Consider the following 23,472-nt stretch of genomic DNA (forward strand, 5'->3'; position numbering starts at 1 on the left):
CTTTAACATGCGGAATCACTGCTGCTTGTCTTAATCATAGGCAAAAAATTGATTTCGTTTGGAAAACAGGAAAAACTAAAAACTTCAAATCATGGCAGGATATAAGTATGAAGGAGAGACGTTCAACATGATTCAAGAAAGAATCCTAACAGATAGTGATAGCTAGATAGAGCTAGTTATTTGATAAAACAGATGGGCATCTGATATTATTAATTCAAATAGAATACATGTTATAAATCCAGAGCATCATTCTCAGGTAAACAGCAAAAGCTGTTTAGTTATTCATAAGAATGAGTGGAGTACTTACTTGAAATAAAAGCACACTACTTTACACTAGGAAGGAAAGAGCACACTGCGACTATGGCTTTCTTACTTCTTGACTGAAGACTTTTCTACTCAATTTTCTGATGCCTTACAAATGAAACTAAAGCTCTTTATATAGAGAGCGGATTTCAAAATGAAATTCAAAACATAAAAATATACAGCACAACTCCGTGACTTTCTGCTTTCCTGATTGCTCCTGATGATGGAGGTCGGGCGGGGAAAAGCAGAAATAATTTAGGTGAAATGTTTTTCACCTCTTCTTTTTGAAAAGCAAAAGCAACTTTTTCTTTTTCTTTTTGGATAGTCAAAAGTTGAACAATTGTCTTTTGTTTTTCTTTCCCACTTGCTTCACATGTTCTCATTAGTCTCAGAGTTATGGCCTAAGACAAAGGAGTCGTTGTCTGCCTGGGCCATTCTAGCAGTTGTGGCATTATCTTCAACATCTGTATCAACATACATCTTGTAGTGGTTGTTGCTTTCAAGTTTCTCAACCCATTGTAAGCATGCCAGTGTCGAGTCTATCTCTTTTCTTGTGAGAGATAAGAATAGGTCACTGCTGATTACGTCAAGATGATCGTAAGCAGTAACAATAGTTTTTTCTCCTGCTGCCAGGAAAGTATTGTTTGTATCTTCAGAGATGATCTTTTTGATATATTCTAGGGACATGGCCTTCATCCAAGGGATGCTAGAATTTGGCTGGCCGTTGTATCCAACACAGGCAAGCTGAAGATATCTTCTTTGAATAATTCTCACATAATGATATGGAGAAATATACTCAACTTCACAATTAGTCTTCTGTATCCATTCTGGTGGAGTGGATCTGAACTTCAGTCTGAGCATACAGTCATTTTTTCTGACGTTTTTGACTGTGTTGACAATGATGGGGGGTAATCCCTTAAGATCATCATTCATTTTGCTCCAAAGATTATGAACAAAACCATTTTAAACAAGCCAAAGCTTGTGTTCTTGAGGATGTTCACTCTGAACATTGACTAAGTATCTTCCAACATAAGGACCAGTGATGATAAAAAGAGTTGGAGGAATACGGTCTTCAGAATTATGACTTCCTATCAGATTGTGAAATTCATACCAATCTGACTCTGTTAGTGCTATGATAGGGACCTTTGCACTTTCTGGGTCTTCAATATAATAATTTTTTTCTTTCTGAACCGCACTCTGCTGTGTAGGAACTTCAAATTGTGGCCTTGCATTCTCATAGAGTTCTTCAGCTAAAGCAAATAGTGCTAGGAACATGATGCCACTGTTTCTTTCTTGAAAGACAAATAATAGGTTGTCAAGAATTGCCTTCTGGTGATAAGCTAGTCTCCTGCCTGTTCTGAATACAGGAGTATCAAAAGTTTTTAGTTCATAATTAAAAACATTTATTACTCCAAATGGAGTGTGTCTGCTTTTTGGCAAAGCAGCAGCCTTCAACAGTCTTGAAGAGCCTTTACCGTCTGCCGTTTGAGACGGGCTAGCCAATCCTTTACCCTGGGATTAATCAGTTGGGGCTAGCCCTTTTGGACCTAGCAAGAATCTTTTGAGGATTTTTTCTTTAGGTTCCTCAGCAGGTTCATGTTCTTTCCCAGTTCTTCTGTTTCTGGGATTGCAACATTCGTCGTCATCTCTTCGGTTGAACATAGCTAGTTCTCTGGTTAAGGCGTCTGGAAGATAATTTTTGTTTCCTGTAATTAATTCAACATTATAATCATATTGGTTAAGAAATAATTGCCAGTTTGCTAATCTTCCTCTATCAATAGCTTTATCTAGTTTGAAATTTTTAAAATTCTTTACTCTAGCACGATCGGTGCGAACAGTAAAGGGTTTTCTAAGAAAAGCTGGAGAATTTAAAATTTTTTTCTTGACAGCCAAAATTTCTTTTTCCCCTGTGGGATAGTTTAGTTCTGCAGGACCGAACTTGCCACTACAAAATTTACAGATTTTTTCAATGTTAGTTTCAGGAGTTTTTGCCAGAACAACACCGGACCAATAATTATCACTCGCATCTGTTTGGAGGATAATCTTGTCATTTTCTTCTGGTTGTTGAAGAGGATGGAGGTTTTTGCAGAGATTTTTTATCTGCTTCACAGTTTTTTCATCATCTTCTGTGAAGTTCCATTTTCTTTTGGAACTTGTCTTGGGAGATAACATTGCTGTTAATCCTGAGATTTTGGGAATGAAATCTCTCCCATAATTTATGACTCCTAAAAATATCTCTAAACTCTTAGCATCAGGAATTTTATCTGGGAATTTCCAGATCTTTTCAAGGATGTGAGGTTGGAGTTTTATTACTCCATTCTTGATGTTTATTCCTAGGAAATCGACTTCATCGAGGATAAAGAAGATTTTCTTTATTCCTAGGATAATTCCATGTTGAACTATCAGCTTTACAACCTCGTGGAGATGTTTCATATATTCTTCTCTGTTTTTTGGAGAAGACAAGGATGTCATCAATGTAGACAACGCAGAATTCAGCCACATGCTTGAAGATGTTGTCCATCTTTCTCTGGAAAATTCAAGGGGCTTGTTTTAGACCAAAAGACATTACCAACCATTCGTAATGACCTTGTGGTGTTCCAAATGCAATGAGAGGAACACTCTCAGGATGCATCTTGACTTGCCAAAAACCCGACTTTGCATCGAATTTTGAAAAGACTTTAACTCCTCTGAGTTGGTTTATCAGTACCCTTACTTGAGCAATCTGATAACCGTCTTTGACAGTCTTTTTGTTGACATCTCTGTAGTCAATCACCATCCTAGCTTTTCCTCTGAGGTTTTCTGCATGATTTCTCACGTAGAATGCTGGAGCATGATGAGGGCTAGTGGAAGGTTGAATTAATCTCTTGTTCAGGAGATCTTCAATATCTTTTCTGAATTCCTTTTGATCTTCCTCTTTGTACTGAGGAATAGCTTTGACATGACAGATAGCATTCATGTCATGTAATCTTAATTCACAGACCACTGGGTATTTTTCCCAAAATTTTTGAGGATCTACATCGATATTCTGTTCGAGTAGTTTCTTGATTTTATCAAGAGTCGGAATTTTCTGGGACTCAAGCATGTTCTGGAAGTGCTTAAGGTTATGTTCATGGATGAAACTAGCTTCTTCTTCTTCACTAGTTTCTTCTTCTTCTTCTTCTTCTTCAGAGGATTCTTCAACAAGTAATTCTTCTTGTTGTTTGATTTGGAGGATGGGTTCGAATTTGGGTTTGTAGTTAAGATCACCACTATTCTGTTGCGATCTCTGATATTGTGTAGTAAAATGTGGACCTACTACGCTTTTGGCTTGAATAGCTATCAGCCCAGAACACCCATTCTCCTTTTCTAAAGCCTATCGCTTCTTCATCCTGGATGAATCGTTGTTGGAGAATAAAATCATTTCCCAACAAGAAATCAGATCCTTGGCCTTCAGATTGCCAAACGTTGTGGATGATAAATGTTCCTCCACCAATGGTGATATGAACATTTTTTGCTACTTTGTTCATTGTAAGGTGACTTCGGTCAAAAGTAACACCAGTAGCTATTCTTTTCTTTTCTTCTTTCCAGAGTTCTTCTGGAATTGTAAATTTCTTTGCAACAGTAAATCCTGATCCATTATCTACAAAGGCATGTAGATGATATTTTTTATGGTCAGGGAATTTTAATCCAATCTCTATGTAGTTGCTATAGCGACTAGTAGAGACGATTTTCGCTTGTTGAAGCTCTTTTTCTTGAGCTTGTTCTTGTGGAATGAATGGTTTGCATTCTTCTGGAACATTTTATGGTATTTCAACCAGTTCTATTGTTTCATCAATTTTTTCTTCATTGATGATTTCTTCCTTTTTTGAGGAAGAAGGTTCCATGATTTCTTGGAACAGAGTTTCTACTTTTTTTCTCTTTTTGCTCAGAGAAATATTCTTCATATTCTTGTTCTACCAATTGGCTGATAAGGCCATTCTTGGTTTTTCATCTTGCTTCAGCTATGAAGCATTCTTTGTGGTAAGTCTTTTTTGACTCGTCACAAAACATAGGAAGTCCATTCTTTTCGTGACATAAGCAGTAGTCACAAACGAATGTACCAGGGTTCACCTGATAGGAAGACATTACTGATTCTGTCTTACTTTCTTCCCAATTTTTGATTTTTAGAATATTCATCTGTCTAGATTCTAAGTACTCTACTTCAGAATCTATCTCAGAGTCAAATGATTCTTCATTGTCAAACCAGGCAGAATAGACTGACCTATCATCTTCTTCATCATCAGAATAGGCTATTTCATAACCTTTCATGTTTGCTATTTCTACTATAGACTCATATTCGTCGAATAGAGCTTTAGTAGATCTTTTACCCTTTTCGGGGCATTCATTGGCATAGTGCCCTTCAGCTTTGCATAGCCAACATCTGCAGGCTTTCTTACCTTGTTGTGTATTCTGCTAGTTTGGTCGATAATTCTTCTTTCTCCTCAGTTCTCAACTACTATTGCTACTTTAATTGGTCTTGATTTACTGTATGAATTTTTATTAAGGTTTATTAATCATAATTCAAGGTGAGAGCTTGATGAAAGCTCTCTCTATTCCCATCCTCCATCAACATCGATGGAAGAAAACAAAAAAAGGAGAGAGAAAGAGTTTGATCAAGTGAAGAGTTTGGTGAAGAAGTCATCCATCTTGCTGCACAACAATTATGTTAAGAGTTTTGGTGGAGAGAGAGAGAGTCACAAAGTTTAGGTCGCAAAGATAACAGTTGAGATGGGGAAGAGGAAATATAACTGAAAAAAGAAAAAATATGGGCAAAATTGGAAGTTTGATGTGTAAAAATATCAAAGGAGGTCCATATAGCAAATAGAGAGGTCTGAATAGAACCACCCTTAAAGAAATATATATATTCATCACAAGCCAGAATAGGCCGTTACATACCCTTCGATCTGCTGTCATTTAAGGACATAGACAGACAAGAAGTTAGTGATAGTACCCACAAATGGTACGTACATATAGTCCTACTCATTACACATTCAAATATGTCGAGCTAGAGGATATCCTCCTTCGGTACTACTCCAGAGACGCTAGAGAGACAATGAGTGCACATCAGTGCTTAGGTTCCTAAATACAAGGAATTTATTGTAAAAGACAAGCTAAAACATAATAAAGGCCTAGGGAAAAAACCCTAGCCCAAAATAGTCAGCCCAAGAGCATCCAAAGAGTGGTCCACCACCAGAGCCCATCAAGCCTGCCTAGTCTCAGCCTATCCAGCCCAGACGACATGTCGTACACACAAGCCCAGCGGCTCCGCCTGACCCTCTTTGCTCCTCCCGACCCGTGCCGCCTTGATCTACGTCTCTGCGACCACTTACCACTTCGACCCAAACCCGCCGCAACACACGCAGACCTGAAGCACGCCGGTCCACCATCGAAGCAGAACCCATGCCGTCGGCCTTGTACAGCACAATCACGTCACCGGTCGAGATGCGATCGGAAAAACCAAGCCGAGGATTCCTGCAACTACAGCCAGAACAACCATCGAAGGAAACCCTCGAACCTTATTGGATCGAAATACTCGTCTGGCAGCAGACCCCAAGACGTCTGCAAGGCCGGAGGCCAGCACCCGTCGGGCGCCGCCGGAAGAGGTCGAATTCTCACGGAAGAAAATCGGGTTTTGTGTTTTTAGGGTTTCTCCCACAAAACTTCAATTTAATTATGAATAGGGATTCTTTCTGGTCTTTTGAGAAATGGCATTGGAGAAGTTGAAAGTAAATTTACGATCCCGAATTTAAAAGATGATGCTAATCTCACCTTCCTATTTTGCTCGTATGACATTACCATATTTTTGTTCTCATAATCTTGTTTTTTTTTTAATTCAGTATTTTTGTTTTAAATATATATCATTTTTTTTTTTTAAAAGAAAAACTGGCCACCCTTCTTAAGTAAATGTCACTCATTATAATCTAATGGACGCTCGGTTTTAAGCAAGAACAACCACTACAACAATTATAAGCTAGAGCCACTTACCATGTGCGTGGCTTTATACAGAAAACGACAAGCATGAGACACATATATTCGTGTCCAATGCCCAAAGCAACGCTGCAGCCACAGTTAAGACTGTCAATGCGCTGTGGAGCCGTTGCCATCCTTCAAATGTGCCACACTCTCAGTCTTTCGTGAGTATTATCAATTATGACAATAGGGAGACCCACAATTAAGTAGGGGTGGGTTCGTCAAACCGAAAACCAAAAAAAACAGAGCCGAAAGCCAAACCGAAGCCAAAAAAAATCGAACCGAAACAAAAAAACCGAACTGAACCGAATCAGTTCGGTTCGGTTTTCGGTTTTATTAGGTTAAAAACCGAACCGAACCGAAAAAACCGAACCTGCCAAAAACGACGTCGTTTTGCCTTGGTTTTGACTTAAGTCAAAAACCCTAAAGGGGTTCCAACTCCCACGACCTTTTGTCATTTCATTTCGCCTCTCGCAGTCTCGCCTCTCTCTCTCTCTGGAAAGAGCTTTCTTCTCTAATCGCCTCTCTTCTCTAGTCGCCTCTCTTCTCTTATCTGTCCATTTCTCTTCATCAAGAAGGACCAGATCGGGTTGATGTATCAATCCTCTTCTCTTATGGTGCCATGGTGGTTGAAGTCTGAGCGCGACCTCTGTCACTGTAAGGAGGTTCAGATCTGAAAAATTTATCTGAGACTTTGGGTATGATTATGCATGAAGACTCACGCTTGATCAGGATCTCAGACTTTAGGGTGAGCTTTACACACTGCTATTAATACTTTAGCTTATACAAGAATCTTTAATTGTTTTTTTAAGAATCGTTGCTTATAAGAATCTCTGCTTATGTGGTTTTGATGCTTTGGGTATGATTATGCTTGAAGACTCACGCTTGATCAGGATCTCAGACGGGGTGAGCTTTACACACTGCTATTAATGCTTTAGCTTATACAAGAATCTTTAATTGTTTTTTTAAGAATCGTTGCTTATAAGAATCTCTGCTTATGTGGTTTTGATGCAATTGTTTTTGTTTGGTGTTCTTAGATAGTTTCACTGCTTGAGTCTGAAATTGATATTAATCTCAGGAACTATCAAAACCAAAGCAAAGCTCTGTCCCAAGCTCTTAACCAATTCTCAGGTAATCAATATTCCCAAAACCTTTTCTTTTTTCTCTCAATTCCCTATAACCTAAATTCTACAACTCTGAATCGATGTACTGATTTATGATGATGTAATATGGATGAAATTATGAAGCTTGGTGACTAAAGTTTGATCTTTTTGGTGAATAAATTGGTTCATATGATTTTCTATTCAGATTTGAAATTTTTTGGAATTACTTTGTTCAGAAAGCATTGATGATTGCTGGTTCAAGAGTATGCGTCTATTATTTTTTTTTACATATTAGATTTGAACTGGTGTTGAACCTGCGATTAGTTGTCATCTGATGATTTCCTTTTCTGCTTGTATGATCAGTTTTCGTTTCCAATCATGTTAATAGTTGTACACATGATTATTGTTCAATAGAGACTTGAGTTATTTATAACTATACTAGCAAATTGGTTCTTATATGATCAGTATGTCACCAAACATTTTATAAACAAAAGATGACAATGATATACTTTATAGCTCTCTTTCTAATTTTTGTTATAGAAATGCTACTCACGCACAGTGTCTTTGCCTGCAAGTTATCAATGCTTGTTTGTGAAATCTGTTGATCTGTGTAGTTGTATTTATGGGTTTGGGTCAAGTAGCTTGAACTGGCTACTTGGAAAGAAATATTGTGATGGCCTACAGTAGAAGAAAAACTTGGGTACCAGATTTGAATACATCAATCGTCCCTATATCTGTTGTAATGTAATATACAGTAATGGGAGACTTCCTCAGGTCAATTAATTGATTGTCTGTTATGCTTTGTGCAGTCTCCATTTGAAGCTTCTTTTTCCCATGAAAAACAGTAGAAAAAGGGGGTTTATTTACTGGGAAACTCAGTCAAATGGCCCCTGATGTGGAAGAGGGATTTGCTCTATTTATATATTTTGTGGATGGTTAATGGTCTGCTCTTATATTTTTACATATATTCTTTTTATATTGATAAGGCTCCAATGGCCTTGATTCTTCCAGAATAGTTCGTTGTAAACAGATGGAGTTGATTTGTGGCTCAAATGGACTAAATATATACATACATGATTAAAAAGCAAAAAAAAAAAAAAAACCGAAACTGAACCGAACGGAACCGTTCGGTTCGGTTCGGTTTTCGGTGTCAATTTCTCAAAACGCAAAAACCGAACCCAAATTCGGTTCGGTTTTCGATTTAGGCTCGAAACCGAACCCACCCCTACAATTAAGTGTGCGAAAGGAAATCTATTTTAACAATATTTTATTGGGTTCAATACCCACCATTGCAAACCGTGACTATCTCTATTTGCAATTAAAAAAAAATTAAAATAAAAAGACCACTAAATCAATCATCCCAAAATATATAATTATAAATTTCCTAAAACCATTCAATTACAACTTTAGATTTCTCTACACATGAAAGAAACAAGAGCATTTCACTAATAATTATGGTACCAAGGATCAAACTGTAAAACATGTAAGATCAATTGCCAACTTCTAGCAACCACATAATAATGCATACAGAACCTAAGAATATTTTGTATACCAGCTTTGCCTCATTTATGCTGCAACCTTATGTGCAATTGTCTTAATAGCGCCTTCTTGATATCCTGGAACAGCTACACTTGCTGAGCCAAATTTAGCAGCAAGTCCCAACGAGCATTTTCACATCTGTAGGATCAATCATACGCAATCAGTTGCTAAAAATAACAAGCATGGCAAACCACTAGCACCATAGTGCAAAGCATGAGTTTTAGTTTATAATTTGAGGTTAACATATTTAACTCCATAACTCCACAGCTCCATATATATAGCATTTATGTTATCAGTTCTGGTGTTTCCCTGACTTCAGATATTCATCAGGCCTTTGCACACCACGATCAATATCATCATAGTTCAAATAGCATCTGAATTGATAAGACAGCAGTGAAAAAACACATAAAACACAAAAATAGATTGATGTAGGTTGAAACCCAAGTCACCAAAAAAGAATTGACTAAACACATAATCTCAGTAGATAACTAGATACACATAATAGTTTGCTTGTAACTATGCATTGCATCTATGAAGGTTAATCAAACCACATAGAAGTTTAAAGAAAATTGTCAACAAGTATTTACCTCATAGTTTGAATCACAATAACTTCAGCAGCTCGTACTTAAGTATGAAAGCAAATTACTGAAACAATAGAGGGAAAACAATAATGAATTATACCTAAACTACACTACCATAAAAAAGCAGAAAGTAAAGTATTCCACTATTCCAAGAGTGAAGTTAGTGAAATGAAAAACCTGGGTTGAAGAATTCTTCTAACAAAAGTCATAGCACCACCTGACAAAAAAAATTTCAAGTTTGATTTCAGAAGAACTGTAAAATATAATGAAAGTTGGTCGATCAATTGAATAAAGGAGCATATCAATAGTTTGAGAACAGATGTTGTATAGGAACTAAAAATGATTTCAAGAGTTGTATGTCCAAGTAAGGCACAAAAAAATCTAATAGATTCAAGAGAAGATGAATGACATAATTAAGAGTACTATAAGGCAATGAAAATTATCCACAAGAATTACAGAGAATTCATGTTCAACTTAAAATGGAACTTAAGAGATTGGTGAAACAATACCCATTTCTGAAATTTCATATCTGATAATCAAACAGATAATCAATCAAGATTCTTAAGAGTTTCAATTGCCACTGCAACTGTACTCGAGTCCACAGTACATGAACAACATATTAGAATTTTAATTTCAATTAAAGCAACCTCAATCTCCACTAGTATTGCAACCTGGAAGCAATTTATTGATCAAAGAGATGTCAAAAGGAAAAAAAAAAAAAAAAAAGATCAAACATTGATCGAATAGAATAACAAGCACAACTAAAAACCCCAAAGTTCAAGTTTAATGATTCAATTCAGATGTCAAACAATAAGTGTAAATTAAAGCCCGGGCAGAATAAAGTTCCATACTTGAAGCACCTGAGATCAATTTCTGGGAATTATAATAAGGGAAAAAAGGAAGAAAGATTTACATATATATAGAGAGAACTGAATTGGTGACCCAATTGTGAGAAGCCACAGAGAAAGAGTTGCGGATCGACGGCTGCAGAGGAGAGTCAACCTACAAGGTGCCAAGCAAACGAGGCCAAGCTTGCATTATGCCATCATCTTTCAATTTATATTAACAAATATAATTACTTGTAATCAGAGAACAGATTCAAACTGACCCATAAAAATCTAAAACAAATCCTCAGTGGCATTAGATTTGGAGGAGACGGAGATGTGTCGGTGACTGATGTACCATCAGATTTGCAGAAATGGATTGAGATACCTCAGTGGGTAGATCTTAGCTGGCTTTTTTCTTTTCTTTTTTTTTTTTTGGCAAGAGGTAGATCATAGCTTGGTGGATAGATCTAAGAGGGAAGATTGCGAGGGTTTTACTCTCGGATTGAAAACAATACCGACAGAGAAAGAGAGTGATGAATCGAAATTCGTCATTAACAATGCTCAACACTAGTGATTTTGAACAAGGGAGAGTCATGTTTGTTTCTCTCTCCGGTTTGGCTCGATAAACAAAAGGATACCAATTTCTTATTGCGTTGGTCCAAGAACGTCAGCATTATGAAAAATCAAAATGAAAAAGAAATGTTCCAAGTAGGGCCACAAGAGCTTATAAAACTATAAACTATTCCATACCCACGATTACAAATTATTTAGTGGAGTGAAGGGACACAAAAAAATTTCGATATAGGGCCATGCCAAAAATTAGCCCCATCTCCACCGTCATTTCTATCTGTGGCAAAACAAATGTGGCCTTTGCCCGTGTTTGTAGTAGTGAACCTCACTCTGTAAGAAAAAATCAGCATTTAGCCTCTTCTGCCAACACACAATTGTAGTATAGAAGAAACCTAAAAACATCTTAGAAGAGCTCATAGAAGCTACTCCTACAAAAAATAAGCTTAATACCACTAAATAAAAGTACGCAACCCTTTTCCCTGAGACGACCGATTTGCCAATCAAGCAGCCATGGCATCTACTAAAGCCATAGGTCTAGTTTGTGGTGAAACTAGTTGAAAACCCTAGCTAACCTTGGGTGATAGAGAGAGGGATACAGCGCTAAGTTTTTTTTTTTTTTTTTTTAACTCATATTGATTTAGTAAGCAATATATATAATAAAACCGCCAAAATATATCAAAATGCCCAGTATAATTCAATCTAGTGGCATAAGTCTTCATTTCGTATGCTGGAAGGTCATGAGTCGAACTAACGAAAAATTAGATTTTCTAGAGTTATTGATGTGATAAAAAAAAAAAAAATTTTTAAAAAGTTAGGGTCATTGACCCAAAGCATCAAAATTGGCCAAACTTATCCCACTTACCCTCACAATAAATTTTTATTCCCACTTACCCTGTTTAAAGCAAAATGACAGTTTTGCCCTTGATTTAATTAATAAACTACATTTTATGCCACTCTCATCTCTCTCTCCCCCCCGATATCCACATCCAGTTTCCCTCTCTTTCTCTAATCTCCACCTCTAGCGCAGCGTCGAACTCCGGCATCACGATCTTAGACGACATGGCGGCGATCGTCCACACCTGAAGCTCTGGTCGAAGCTACTGGAGTCGAACTTAGTCTCGAAGCAAAGCCTCGGAACAAAGCTAGCCTCGTGATGGAATTCGTCAGCATCGTCGAGGCAGAGGACGCGGTAGGGTTGCTTCGAGAGGAAGTCTTTGGATTTGGTGAGGAATCGGAAGTGGGCGTCGATCTCGAACCTTCCCAGTCCAACAGAGTCCTCACCGATGCTTTAAACTCCTGTCGCGCCTAGTACATCTCCATCAACCTCTGCCAGGTGACCGGACTTGTAGCCATCCCACTTCCAATCGTCGCAATTGCAGCTCTGCAAGTCCTATAGCATGGGAGTTCTGGTTCGGGCTATGTTTCGGGTTGGAGCTCGCAACGGCACTTCGTTCTGGCTTTATTGTTATTATTATTATTAGGATTAAATACTTGTTAATCCTCAAACTTTTCCCTGAAAAACAGTTTAGTCCCTCGCCTTTCAAATTAAACTGGATAGTCCTTATTCTCTCTAATTCTCACACAACATGTCCAAAATAGGTCTAAAATGACTATTCACCCCCAAGATCCTTTTTTTATTTTTTCTCTCTCTTCTTTAAATTTTTCTCTCTTTTTTTCTCTTTTTTATTTTTATTTTTTTTCTGGCTGGTTCTCTCTCTCTCTCTCCAAGCTCGTATCTGCCCTCGAGTTTATCCACTTGATCCACCGCACTCACTACCACTCTGCAGCGCTTGGTGGGCCCCCTCCACCCTTCATGGAAGCTCCGCCGCCACAATTCCATCTCCACCTCTGTCGTCATCCCCACTAAGCTCAGCCACCTCTCCTCCTCCTCATCCTCCACCACTCCCACCAATAAGCCACCTCACTATCATCATCCAACATATTACGAATGATCAGAAACACCCAGATCAGATCGAGCAATAACAACACACTGAAACTACCAGATTACAAACAATTGATAAAACTAGTCGGAAAAGTTGAAGAACTAACCGGAAGGCAATCTCGTAATGTTAGAAGACACCGTCTCCGATCATTGCTTTCTTTCTCCGGATTCAGCTTCTCCTCCTCTTTGGAATCAAAACACAGAAAACACCCCATCTAACCCAAAATCAAATTCACCTCCTCTCTTTTTTCAATCCAAAAAAAGATCAAAACTTGAAGTCTTCCAATCCAAAAAAGATCAAAACTTTGGTTTTGCAATCCAAGTAATCACAACAACAAGAACAACATGGCAGGCCTATCCAAAATTCTGGGCCTTTGTGTTTGTTTAAGCGATCAGGCAGATGCAGAAACGACAAGGCAACGAATCCAACTTCTCTCAGAAACACCCAAAAACGATAACAAAGAGAAAGTGAAAACTAAAATGCTTTTGGGGGTCGTCCGTAGATAATCTGAAAAACAAAAAAGAACCAGAAAAGCTTGAACGTACTGGAGCTGGAAGTTATGGCGAAGAGAAGAAGCCAGAAAGAGATGGGAAATTATAGAGAGTAGTGAGGAGGACAAGATCGATTTGTGGAGAGGGAGAGAGAGAAAAGCAGAAAAAATAAATTAAAAAAGAGAGAGAAATTAAAAAAAGAGAGAGAGAAAAAAAATAAAAAAAGGATCTTGGGGGTAGAATAGTCATTTTAGACCTGTTTTGGACTTGTTGTGTGAGAATTAGAAAGAATATGGACTATCCAGTTTAATTTGAAAGGCGAGAGACTAAATTGTTTTTCAGGGAAAAGTTTGAGGAGTAACAAGTATTTAATCCTTATTATTATTATTATTATTATTATTATTATTATTATTATTATTATTATTATTATTATTATTATTATTATTATTATTATTATTATTGGAGTAAAATGGGGCAGAAGGCCCAAAGGAAAAAAAAGAGAAAGAAAAAAAAGAAAGTTTTATTAGAATCTGGAGGTCGCCACCATCATCATCTTCGTCCTCGGCGAATTCAAGCCTCGTCTCCTTCTTTTTTTTTTGGTAAAATGGGGGTAGAAGGCCCAGAAAAAAAAAAAAAAAAAAAAAAAAAAAAAAAAAAAAAGGGTTTTATGGTCCCCCAATAAAGGTCTAGTAGGGGGCCATAAATATTTTGAATTGATATAATCTCCTCACTTTTTTCTTTAATTAAAATTTTATTTGTCTAATTTTAGAGATCTTAGTTCCAATTCGGGCAACCGAAAGGTATATTGGGGGGTAATAAACCTCTCCGACCCCCTATGAGATCTACGAAGGCCTCTTTGGGGGCCTCCACTGAGGTTTCATAAACTTTTATTGCCCCCCAATAAAGGTCTATTAAAAGCAATAAAGGTTTTTTTTTTTTTTTTTTTGGGGGGGGGGGGGGGGGGGGGGCAGGGGCAATAAACCTCTTCGGTGACGTATTAGATCTCCGATGACCTCTTTTGGGACCTCCGGTTAGGTTTTCACAAAAGTCTGATGGCCGGTAACGGGACTCCGGCGAAGTCTCCTATAGTTTCTCTCTCTTTTTCTATGTAACAAAGGGGTGAGGGTAAAATTATATCAAAAATAAGAAATAAAAAAATTAATTGGATATTAGGAAAGACCTTATTAGAGTCTTTATTTTTTTTTTTGAAAAGTGAATTCATTGAAACTTTAACGATTACAATCATTTAGAATGGCATCCCGAAAAATCTTGGGAGCAAACACAAGCCATAAATGACTTGAAGCTAGAGCTAAGCTAGAACAAACCAGAAGGTGTACTACACCAATAGGTTGTTCATGTACAATACAATACTGCTCTGAATCACTTATAGAGAAACTAGCAAACAACTGAAGGTGAACTCCCAGCCTCCTCAAGATAATTACCAACAATGAAACCATTGCCACGACCTTGAGATTTGGAGACAAAACCATCAGATTCTGCGATCTGGGTATGCAAGAGATCGATAGACCAATCAAAACTATATTCGTCCCAGCACAAGTATCACTGTTCGCCAGGCACGCAATTGTGGTACTCACAATAATATTATACTGAGAATTCTTATAGAATGTAGAGATGAGCAACCTACCTGCACATAAACACGGTACACCTGAAATAATATGGATAACACAATTGATCAAATAGATACCCAAAACACCTCCTGGTCCCAAATCCTTGTAGAACTCAAGCCCAAATGGACTCCACCATAGGCCCAAAGGCAGCCTAGCCATACTGCCCAGTTTTTTTATCTGGACACCCAAACGCTGGGCACCCAGACATGAGTTACCATCACCATCACCTCCGACGTCGACCATGGTTGCACCTTCACCATGTTGCCTCCATGAATCACTCCCAGGAGTGGAGGCCTCCTACCTCACGCCATAACTAGTAACCTCATATCCAAATGCCGACAACCAAGGCCAAAAAATCTCCCCAAGGCAGACATCTCAACCTTCTTCATCAACTTTGCTGTGACGACTTCTGGTGGCCTACCCCACCACCACAGCATATGATCAGCATCACAACCCATCGAACCCATTCTGTTAAACCAAGTGCAGCAACGCAAACCTGAGATCGAATACAAACACCAACTCAGATCTGCTTCACACCGGCCGATGCAGAACAAGAATATGACCAAAGACGTAAGAAACGTCTTCATCACCACATCTCTGGTACCCTGCAATTCCACGCCCCACGCTGAGGAGCCTCGCTGCTTCTAGACCACCGTCGGATCCTCAGAAGAAATCCGCCGCCACTCTTTGCTCAAACCCTAAACCCTATGGTTTGCTTTTTGATACAATGATAGAGTACCTTATTAGAGTCTTTATGAGTAAATGGGAAGAAAAATAAGTTCGTGGTGTAAGGAGGAAAAAAATCCTTATAATTAAGGTAAGTGGTCAAAAAAATGTGATTAAAAAAATAATAAATAATAAATTGAAAAACACGCGCACAACACAGAGAGTCAGAGACAATAAATTTTTTGCCCGTATCACCACTTTTTTTTTTCTTTTCTTTTTTTTTGAACTCCGAATGAAACCATACTCAATTCAAAAGTACCAAATATCTAGGAATAATAACATCTGACACCAACAAAACATGAGTTTCTTTAGTCTTTTTTTTTTTTTAGAAGATGAAAATTTCATTAATAACCAAACAGATTACATAGCATTGGATCCATAGTTACGGGACCGTCAACATGAGTGACTGCCATGAGCTAAAAAGGCCCAACCCCTAACCAAATTTTACGCTCATACCCGCAAGCTACAATGAGTACCAACCAAACATGTACCGATACAACCCAGCCACCAACATTACGATGAACTGTTTTCACCCGTTCGGACACCGAGGCCCAATACCGCTAGACCACATGTAAGGGTGATTCACCATCACGTTGATAACCAAAAAACACCGACAAAAGACCAGACCATGACACCATAACAATGGCATCGATACTACCCAGAAACCCCCAAACCCTCGCTCACAAGAGGAGGGACTTATTTTCACCAAAGCAACAACTAGAAACAAACAGTAACAAACTAAATTGGAAACAACAAAACACCCAAGAAGCCCAAAAACAGTGGGCTGGCCCAAACCCCACTTCCCTCCGCATAGGGCACGCGCTGCAAGCAGTCACCCCCGCCTCCGGCGAGCCCCTTGGCCATCACGCCGCCGCCTCGCATCAAAAAGCCACCGCGTCGAAATCTTCCGCCGCTGCACCGCCTTGACACGCCACAGCCAACCCTTACACCAGGCAGACGACCACAAAACGGTCCCAAACCGAAGCAGAGACAGATCCATTTCTGGATCTCCACCTCCTCGATCCAATCTGAACCACCACGGCCACTGCCCACGCAGGATTGGTGACGTCAGAAACCACCGTCGGACATCCGAAATCCGTCGCTACTGCACCTCTGCAGTCACCCCAGATCCAAGAGGGTCAGATCGAGATCGATCCGCCCCGTCCAAAACCGAAGGCCCATCCACCCTCACTGGACCACACCGCTGCCCTGGAACCCCTCCACATCTCCGAAACATCATCCTCTCCCGGGCCGGATCGCAACAGCGGGAATGCCGGCAGCGTCCGGCCGGGAGAGAACACATACCGTCAGTTTTTTTTCCTTTTTTCCTTGGCGCGTGAGGCGCGTTCTAGACTCCGAGTTTTTTCAGTCTTCAAAATCCATAAAACAAAAGATTTCTTCATTGCATTCCTCAGATTGCTACCAAAATGCTTCACAGGTCCTACACGCTCAAGCCTAAAGGAAGAGATTGCTTCAACTTGTCCACCTCCTCGGAATCAACCTTGAACTTCACAGCATCCTTCGTGCTCTTGATTTTGACAGGACGGGCATGCTTCCTTCTTGCAGTGAGGAGGAAATCCTTGATCTCATGAATTTGCTTCGGCATTGTGCTGCTTGCTTGGCCTCCGAGGCTGTGCAAACTCGAGAATTTGAAGGCGTCATATCACCACTCTTTGAAGTCCACACGACAATAGTTCGATCGATAATATCAATCACAAGGAAAATCAGAGCTATACGCAGCCCCATTTTCTAACTTGAAATCCACCTATATCACATATCAAAATCTTCAGCTCAAACTCAAATCGCATATATGTAATCCCTAAGCCACCGTCCATCAATCAAACAAAGCTAAAAGCCAAAATGGGCACTCCCAACCGATGAAACTGCCACCATCAGCCAGGTAACAACTCCCCACAACTGCATACCCACTGGCGGATCTACATATATCATGGGGTGGGCTTAAGCCCGCCCGAAAATTTTGGAGAAGAAAAAATTTCTATATATAGTGTCAACAAAATGTTATCATCTTGATGTTAAAGCCCACCCGAAAATAATTAGGAATAGGTTTTCAATCTCCTCTCCGTCATTTTCATCACTAATCAGCGATTGAGTCCTCGTTTTCTTCTTCACTCAGGTTTCTCACTCTCGTTATCATAGCCAGTAAGCCACTGCTTGTTCTCTTCCAAATACACTTGCCTCCTGACGTCCACCGTCGATAATACATAATGATATTTCTTACATTTGTGCATAGTTCTACCGAAAAAAAATTTGGGCTTCACCCAAAAGAAGGCACTTGAATATGTAGCCCACCCCAAATTCGAATCCTAGATCCGCCACTGTGCATACCAACAATGCCGCTTTGAGTTTCTCGTGGCTGTGACAACTCCCTACTTTAGTTTCCTATTCGTAAGAATCGAATGTCTGAGATCATAGCAATTCGTTGAAGAGGATGATGTTTTGATTGCTCTTTTTGTTGAAATCCTCTAAATATTTTACAACTCATCTTTTTTATCACCGGAAAACTATTTGGATTCTTGTACTTTGAGCATAGGAGCAAACTCACTTGTATTTTTTCTTTTTGGATGGTTCGATTGCTCTTTTTGTTGAAATCCTCCAAGTACTACTAGCTGCAGTTATAGCTCTTGGCCCTATAAGGCCCAGAGCATAATCAAGCACAGCTTGTGCAGTGGAGGCATTGTAGCAAGTCTTGCACATGCCTAATTCTTGCACATGCCGTTTTGGACTTGATACTTAATTGAGAAGATTGTCGCACACCCAACTAACAGAAGAGAATCCAAAAGGTTACAACTCTAGCCAGAGTACATTCTCTTATCTGAGCAGATATACCAATGGCTTTTTGCTGGTAACAAAAGATTTGGAATTTTCCATTCAAGAACCTTTTTCCGAGGACCTGAGTTCAAAAATATCCTCCCATATTGCTAGAATCAAAAGAAAGAAAATAAAAGGTGATAAGTAGAAAAACTTGGTACGAAAATGCTTCCGTCAAAAATATTGTCCAAAGGATTAAAGGCTAGCCAGCCTAGTCTAGAATATCAATTATTAAAAATCCTCTAGGAAATACACAAATACCATGCAGATGAACTGCAATATGGCAACATATATCACAACATAGCCGGCAGATTATTGCTCCAGCTAGCAGGTCCTAAGTTCTGTTAACCTATAGTTATAAGAAATACTAGATTCCGACTACCCAAGTCAATCATCTGCAGTCTGAAGGAGGCATCTCCAGCATAGAACAACATTCTAAGAACAGCACGAAAACAGGACTTGCATCTTGGAAGAAAATTTCCAACCGGCAAGTTCTGCATTGAAATGGATGCTTTAATGCGCTGTTCAAAACATGATTCATGAGTCCTGTTGGTGATGTATGAAAATTTCAAGGGAATTTGGTTCCATCAGCCTTCAGTTTCCGAATCAAGAACAGGGAGGATTCTCAGGGCTGAAGAACTAAGATGCATGCCACGGACAATTCCCCCATATCCAGCCTTAATGCTGTGGCAAAGAAGCAATATAGAATCCCACAATGCAGTCATTCCCTGAAATAAAGATTATACCTTTTTGTCAATTTAATGTACCATTTCCTGGTATTTTGCATAATATTGGCAAAATAAATACATTTACAACTGCAGAATTGAGTAACACTTCACAGTTGAAACAATAGAAAGATTAGATGAGCAACAACAAACAAAGGACAAACTCAAGAAAGCAAGAATGTGGCATTAACCATTATTGGTATTTTCATTTTCTCCCAACTGATGATGTTTTGATAAGCTAGCATTGACTAGTAAGCACTAACCTGAAGAGAAAATTGCAATTTCTTATCCAAATACAAGGCGAAAACTGGGGGGCTCTTCCGTCCAACAACAAGAACACAACCCCCTGGGTGGAGAGCAGAAGGGACACCTGATACAACAGCTATGTACTTCTCAGGAATACTTTCTTTTTGTGGTAGGACTCCCAAGAAGAGGGGATTTTTGCTAGATCGAGCTCCAGCATGAGATATAGAATCCCCATGCAGCATCCACTTTGGGTGCTCGAGGAAAGCACAGAACAAATACAAGAGCAAGTGAGAATCGGTTGGGAGTTCAACAGTCCACTTCTTGTTCTTTTTATCATATACCTCTCCACTTCCAAGATATTCATAGTTCTTCAAGCAGGTTCCTTCAGCAAGCTCTGCAAAACTCCCCAGGAAAGACACAAAGTTCCGACAGACGTAAATAAATGTCCATAACATTTATTTCAATTATTTCATAACAGGAGTCATCTAATTAGGAGATTTCTAGAAGTCAGACCTTGAAACTCTGCTTGAGAAATGAAAAAGACAGATTTCTCAACCTCAAGCTAGGAGGACACAAATGAGCTAATTAAAGTGTAATTTCTATTGAAAAGACCTACTCCTGTCATGTTCGTAGTTAATCATATTTGACCAATATTTTTTAATCATGCCCTAATTTCACAGATTCCATTGACTATATATCTCCAAGTTCAGGGTCTTTCAGTCTTTAGCCATCCCACACTATACCCACATATGTATAGTGAACAACCAAGATTTAAGTACCTTGAATCCTTTGTACCGTGTATTCTGCTCGAATGCTGCTTTGTGGTAGCAAACCTTTAATTAACTCTCCCTTCATCAATGCATGTAGCCTCTGGTGTTCAGTGATCGCATCGACACACTCCTGCATAATAGGCACCATATTCTGCTGTGGGGTTTGTAGGAGATTTGCTTGAGGCAGCTGTGCTGCATATGGTGGGAAGAATCAGATAAAAAATTAAAATAAAATAAAAAAAGCAGTGCATACTGAAACCTTCAAAAAGAATTTTAAATCTAATGTGATAATAAATGAAGACCAACTTACAGGTGGAAGCATTAATATACTGGAGGAGAGTAGCTCGTACTTGATGCATAACTCCATCTTCATCAAGAGTTAATGTTTGTTGCCATTCCTTAGTCCTGTCAGTTGAAGACACTGAAGTAGTTCCAGTAGTTGGTAAATCACATCCAATTTGACTAATTGTGAGTGATATCCCAAGTTTGGAAGCTGCTTCCATTACCTGTAAATCAACAAAGTTTATAATGATTTAGTGGGAAGTTTATAATGATTTAGTGGGAAGTTTATAATGATTTAGTGGGATACTCATCTAAGCCTTAGCAAAGATGAGAAATTATAATGCCATAATGCCTTTCAGTATATGATACAGTTAATTTAATACAGAAGCAGTATTATTATGCCATCAGATTTTGCAGTTGAAACCTAACGCTCCGTTTACCAACCACAAAGCATCAAATAGCTCACAGTACATATGAAGTGAAGGACGACAGGGGAGGAGGTTCATGAGGAATGCAAACCTGAATATGACTGCTCTCAATCTTATGGAGTAGGGGATTAAGCAAAACTGAAGAAAACCATTGCCTGAGGTTGTCACGCCACTGCTCGATTTGAGGATAGATGCCCAAACGATCAAATGCATTAATAGATTCTTCCATGGACATAGGTGGAGGAAGCTCACCTTCCCCTTTCTTTGGGGGAGTGCTGAACTTCTGGGAACCTGGAGACATTCTCACAGGCCTCAGTGGTGTACTCCTTGTAGTTCCAGATGTATTAGCTGAACTGGGACTGGCTACACCAAAGCCTCTGATAGTGGGTGGTGGAGTTGCCAGTTTTCCTGCTGATTGTGTGATTTTCTCATCAACATCTGCCAAGAACTGTTCAAACTTTTCTTCCGACGTTATCTCTCTTCCAGGGGCTCGCTTACTTGACCAAGGAGAAGAGACCACTGAATCCACTCCAGGTGAATTGTGAACAGAAGACATTGGTGAAACAGCTCCTGGGACAAGATACAAAGATGACGTGGAACTGGGTGATTTAGAGGGACTGGTGATCGATCCCATCTTATTTCCACCACTGGTGTTAAATTTATCTGAGCCAATTCGAGACAGACGATTTGAACTGCTGATTGGCTGATGAAGTGGAACAAGGACATCTGAAGGGGAAGACAAGTAGGGCTTGGACTTGGGAGGTTTCTTTGCAGACTCGGATACAACTTGTTCAACCTTTGGCTTAATTCCTAGAAGTCCAAGCTGACGACTTGTCAAGCCCATCTTATCCTTGGTTCCTTTGGAGGGAGATACAGTTGGCACAACAGCGGCATTTCTCAACGAGATGACTCTGAAGAATGCAACCAGAGTAGCCAAAAATACTAATCCCACAACAGTATGTACCACTTTAACAAACAAATCTGCAACACAAAACAGGACATTCAAAACGAGCTACACGGATCAAAGCATCCAGTTCAAAACCATTTAAAAATTCCGTATACACAATTTAACAACTTACAGGCTGCCTCTTGGGAAAGAATATTGAGCTTCAAATTGTTAACAAACTCATTCTCCCTTCAAAAATTCAAGATAGTACATTGTGTTAGCCACACAGAGCAACACATAGCCGAAACCGATTCATTCCCATAAGCCAAGATCTAACATCACATTCCTTATTCAAATTTCTCTTTTGGGTCTAACCATATACATAATATGAATTATGAACCTTGATTTCTTCTTCTTTAGTTCTTAAGCTAGCCAAGAGGGCTCAAAATTCTAGAGCAAGTAATAGAGGGCTTTTGTTTCCCACAAACCAAACAATGCTTCTTCAACTCAAAACCCTCATCCCAATTCTTTAATTCGAAACTAAACAAAAACATCAAATCTTGGGGTTAAACCCTGGAAAAACCCTAACTGAGGAATTGGGTACCTGGAGAGAATGACGAGGAAGGCGATGGCGGAGAGGGACGAGAGAGAGAAGATGACGAGGAGGGCGTGCTTGGGAGGTCGGAGGCTGCTGGCGGTGAGGGCGGCGGAGAGGGTTGGGTTCTGGTAGACCGAGAACTTGGAGGACTTCGGTGGGGGCGAGGAGCCCTTGTTGTCTCTGCCCTCCATATGCAGGTGAAGTGGTGGTTGTGATTAGCTTTCTTCTCCGGTCACCACTGTCGCCGGTGGTGAGAGATTTATGACATGAAGCTCAACAACCACGGCGAGTTTTCGGCGGTATAATCAGACTCTCTCTCGGGCTTTTGCTGGGGTTTCAAAAATTAAAAAGGAGGAGAAATAAAAAGAAATTTTTATTTACTAGCCATGTCTTCACCGTGCCATCTTCGTCTTAAGAGTGAAATACAAGCATGTGGGTACTTAACTCGTTTACATATTTTCCATATGAACAAGTTCATTAGCCAATAGCCATCATATTACATTTTCTATAGAAATGTGTAATTTAAACACTTTGTGACTTGATAACAAGCCATGAAAAAGATGTGTGTCATCCCAATGCCTTCTTAAACATGTTCGCCACTAGAGAAGAATCAGACTCCACAATAATATGTGTAAAATTAAATTTGAAAATTGTTAGTGCAAAGTACAAAGCCAAAAAATTTAATTTGTGCCTAAATTTGCAGAGAAACCATATTCCAGTCACCCTTACTATTTCAAAGAAAACCTCTAACTGCTATGCCTCTAGCAGCAATTAGTTGAGATCCAGATCCATCAATGTTCAATTTAACATATACAAGAGAAGAGGGAGACCAAATTAACCAAAAAGTCTCAATCCGAAATTTGACCATCCCAAGCAAGGCTGAGAATTTAGGTATATGGCATAAAAACCCACGGGTATGGGTATCCACGGGTACCCGTTCTATTTGGGTAAAAAGATTCGGGTATTTGTAGCGGTAAATTATCCATGGGTATTACGTGTTGAATACCTG

At 39.2% G+C, this 23,472-nt stretch overlaps 2 protein-coding genes and 2 long non-coding RNA genes across 5 annotated transcripts in view; 2 read left to right on the plus strand and 2 right to left on the minus strand.

The window, feature by feature from the left end:
- LOC133731871 (isovaleryl-CoA dehydrogenase, mitochondrial) overlaps positions 1-23,472 on the plus strand; it is a 70,144-nt gene that overhangs the window by 32,491 nt on the left and 14,181 nt on the right. The gene's annotated exons all lie outside the window — the stretch shown is intronic.
- On the plus strand, positions 6,764-8,435 carry LOC133728465 (uncharacterized). The gene is made up of 4 exons (XR_009855860.1): positions 6,764-7,039; positions 7,169-7,197; positions 7,329-7,422; positions 8,204-8,435. It is a non-coding gene; the product is annotated as an uncharacterized LOC133728465 (long non-coding RNA).
- LOC133732508 (uncharacterized) lies at positions 8,750-11,003 on the minus strand. Of its 2 annotated transcripts, none has more exons than XR_009857169.1 (5): positions 10,623-11,003; positions 10,428-10,516; positions 9,692-10,185; positions 9,521-9,578; positions 8,750-9,071 (listed from the first exon to the last, which is right to left on the minus strand). It is a non-coding gene; the product is annotated as an uncharacterized LOC133732508 (long non-coding RNA). The 2 variants fall into 2 exon arrangements; XR_009857168.1 differs by having other exon boundaries at positions 9,692-9,731; positions 10,623-10,991.
- Positions 18,718-22,809, minus strand: LOC133732640 (uncharacterized). Its single transcript, XM_062160227.1, has 7 exons — positions 22,470-22,809; positions 22,059-22,114; positions 21,071-21,960; positions 20,580-20,775; positions 20,279-20,461; positions 19,517-19,893; positions 18,718-19,256 (listed from the first exon to the last, which is right to left on the minus strand). The coding sequence occupies exons 1-7, from the start codon at positions 22,652-22,654 to the stop codon at positions 19,116-19,118; spliced, it is 2,028 nt and encodes a 675-aa protein (XP_062016211.1). The 5' UTR covers positions 22,655-22,809; the 3' UTR covers positions 18,718-19,115.

This window comes from Rosa rugosa, chromosome 2 (assembly GCF_958449725.1).
Source record: "Rosa rugosa chromosome 2, drRosRugo1.1, whole genome shotgun sequence".
Lineage (NCBI taxonomy): Eukaryota > Viridiplantae > Streptophyta > Magnoliopsida > Rosales > Rosaceae > Rosa > Rosa rugosa.

Coding starts and splice junctions, on each gene's coding strand:
- LOC133732640 (XM_062160227.1), bottom strand. CDS start 22,654: ATGGAGGGCAGAGACAACAAGGGCTCCTCGCCCCCACCGAAGTCCTCC. Junction 22,115..22,469: donor TTCCTCGTCATTCTCTCCAG/GTACCCAATTCC, acceptor GAATTTTTGAAG/GGAGAATGAGTTTGTTAACA. Junction 19,894..20,278: donor CACGGTACAAAGGATTCAAG/GTACTTAAATCT, acceptor GGAGTTTTGCAG/AGCTTGCTGAAGGAACCTGC.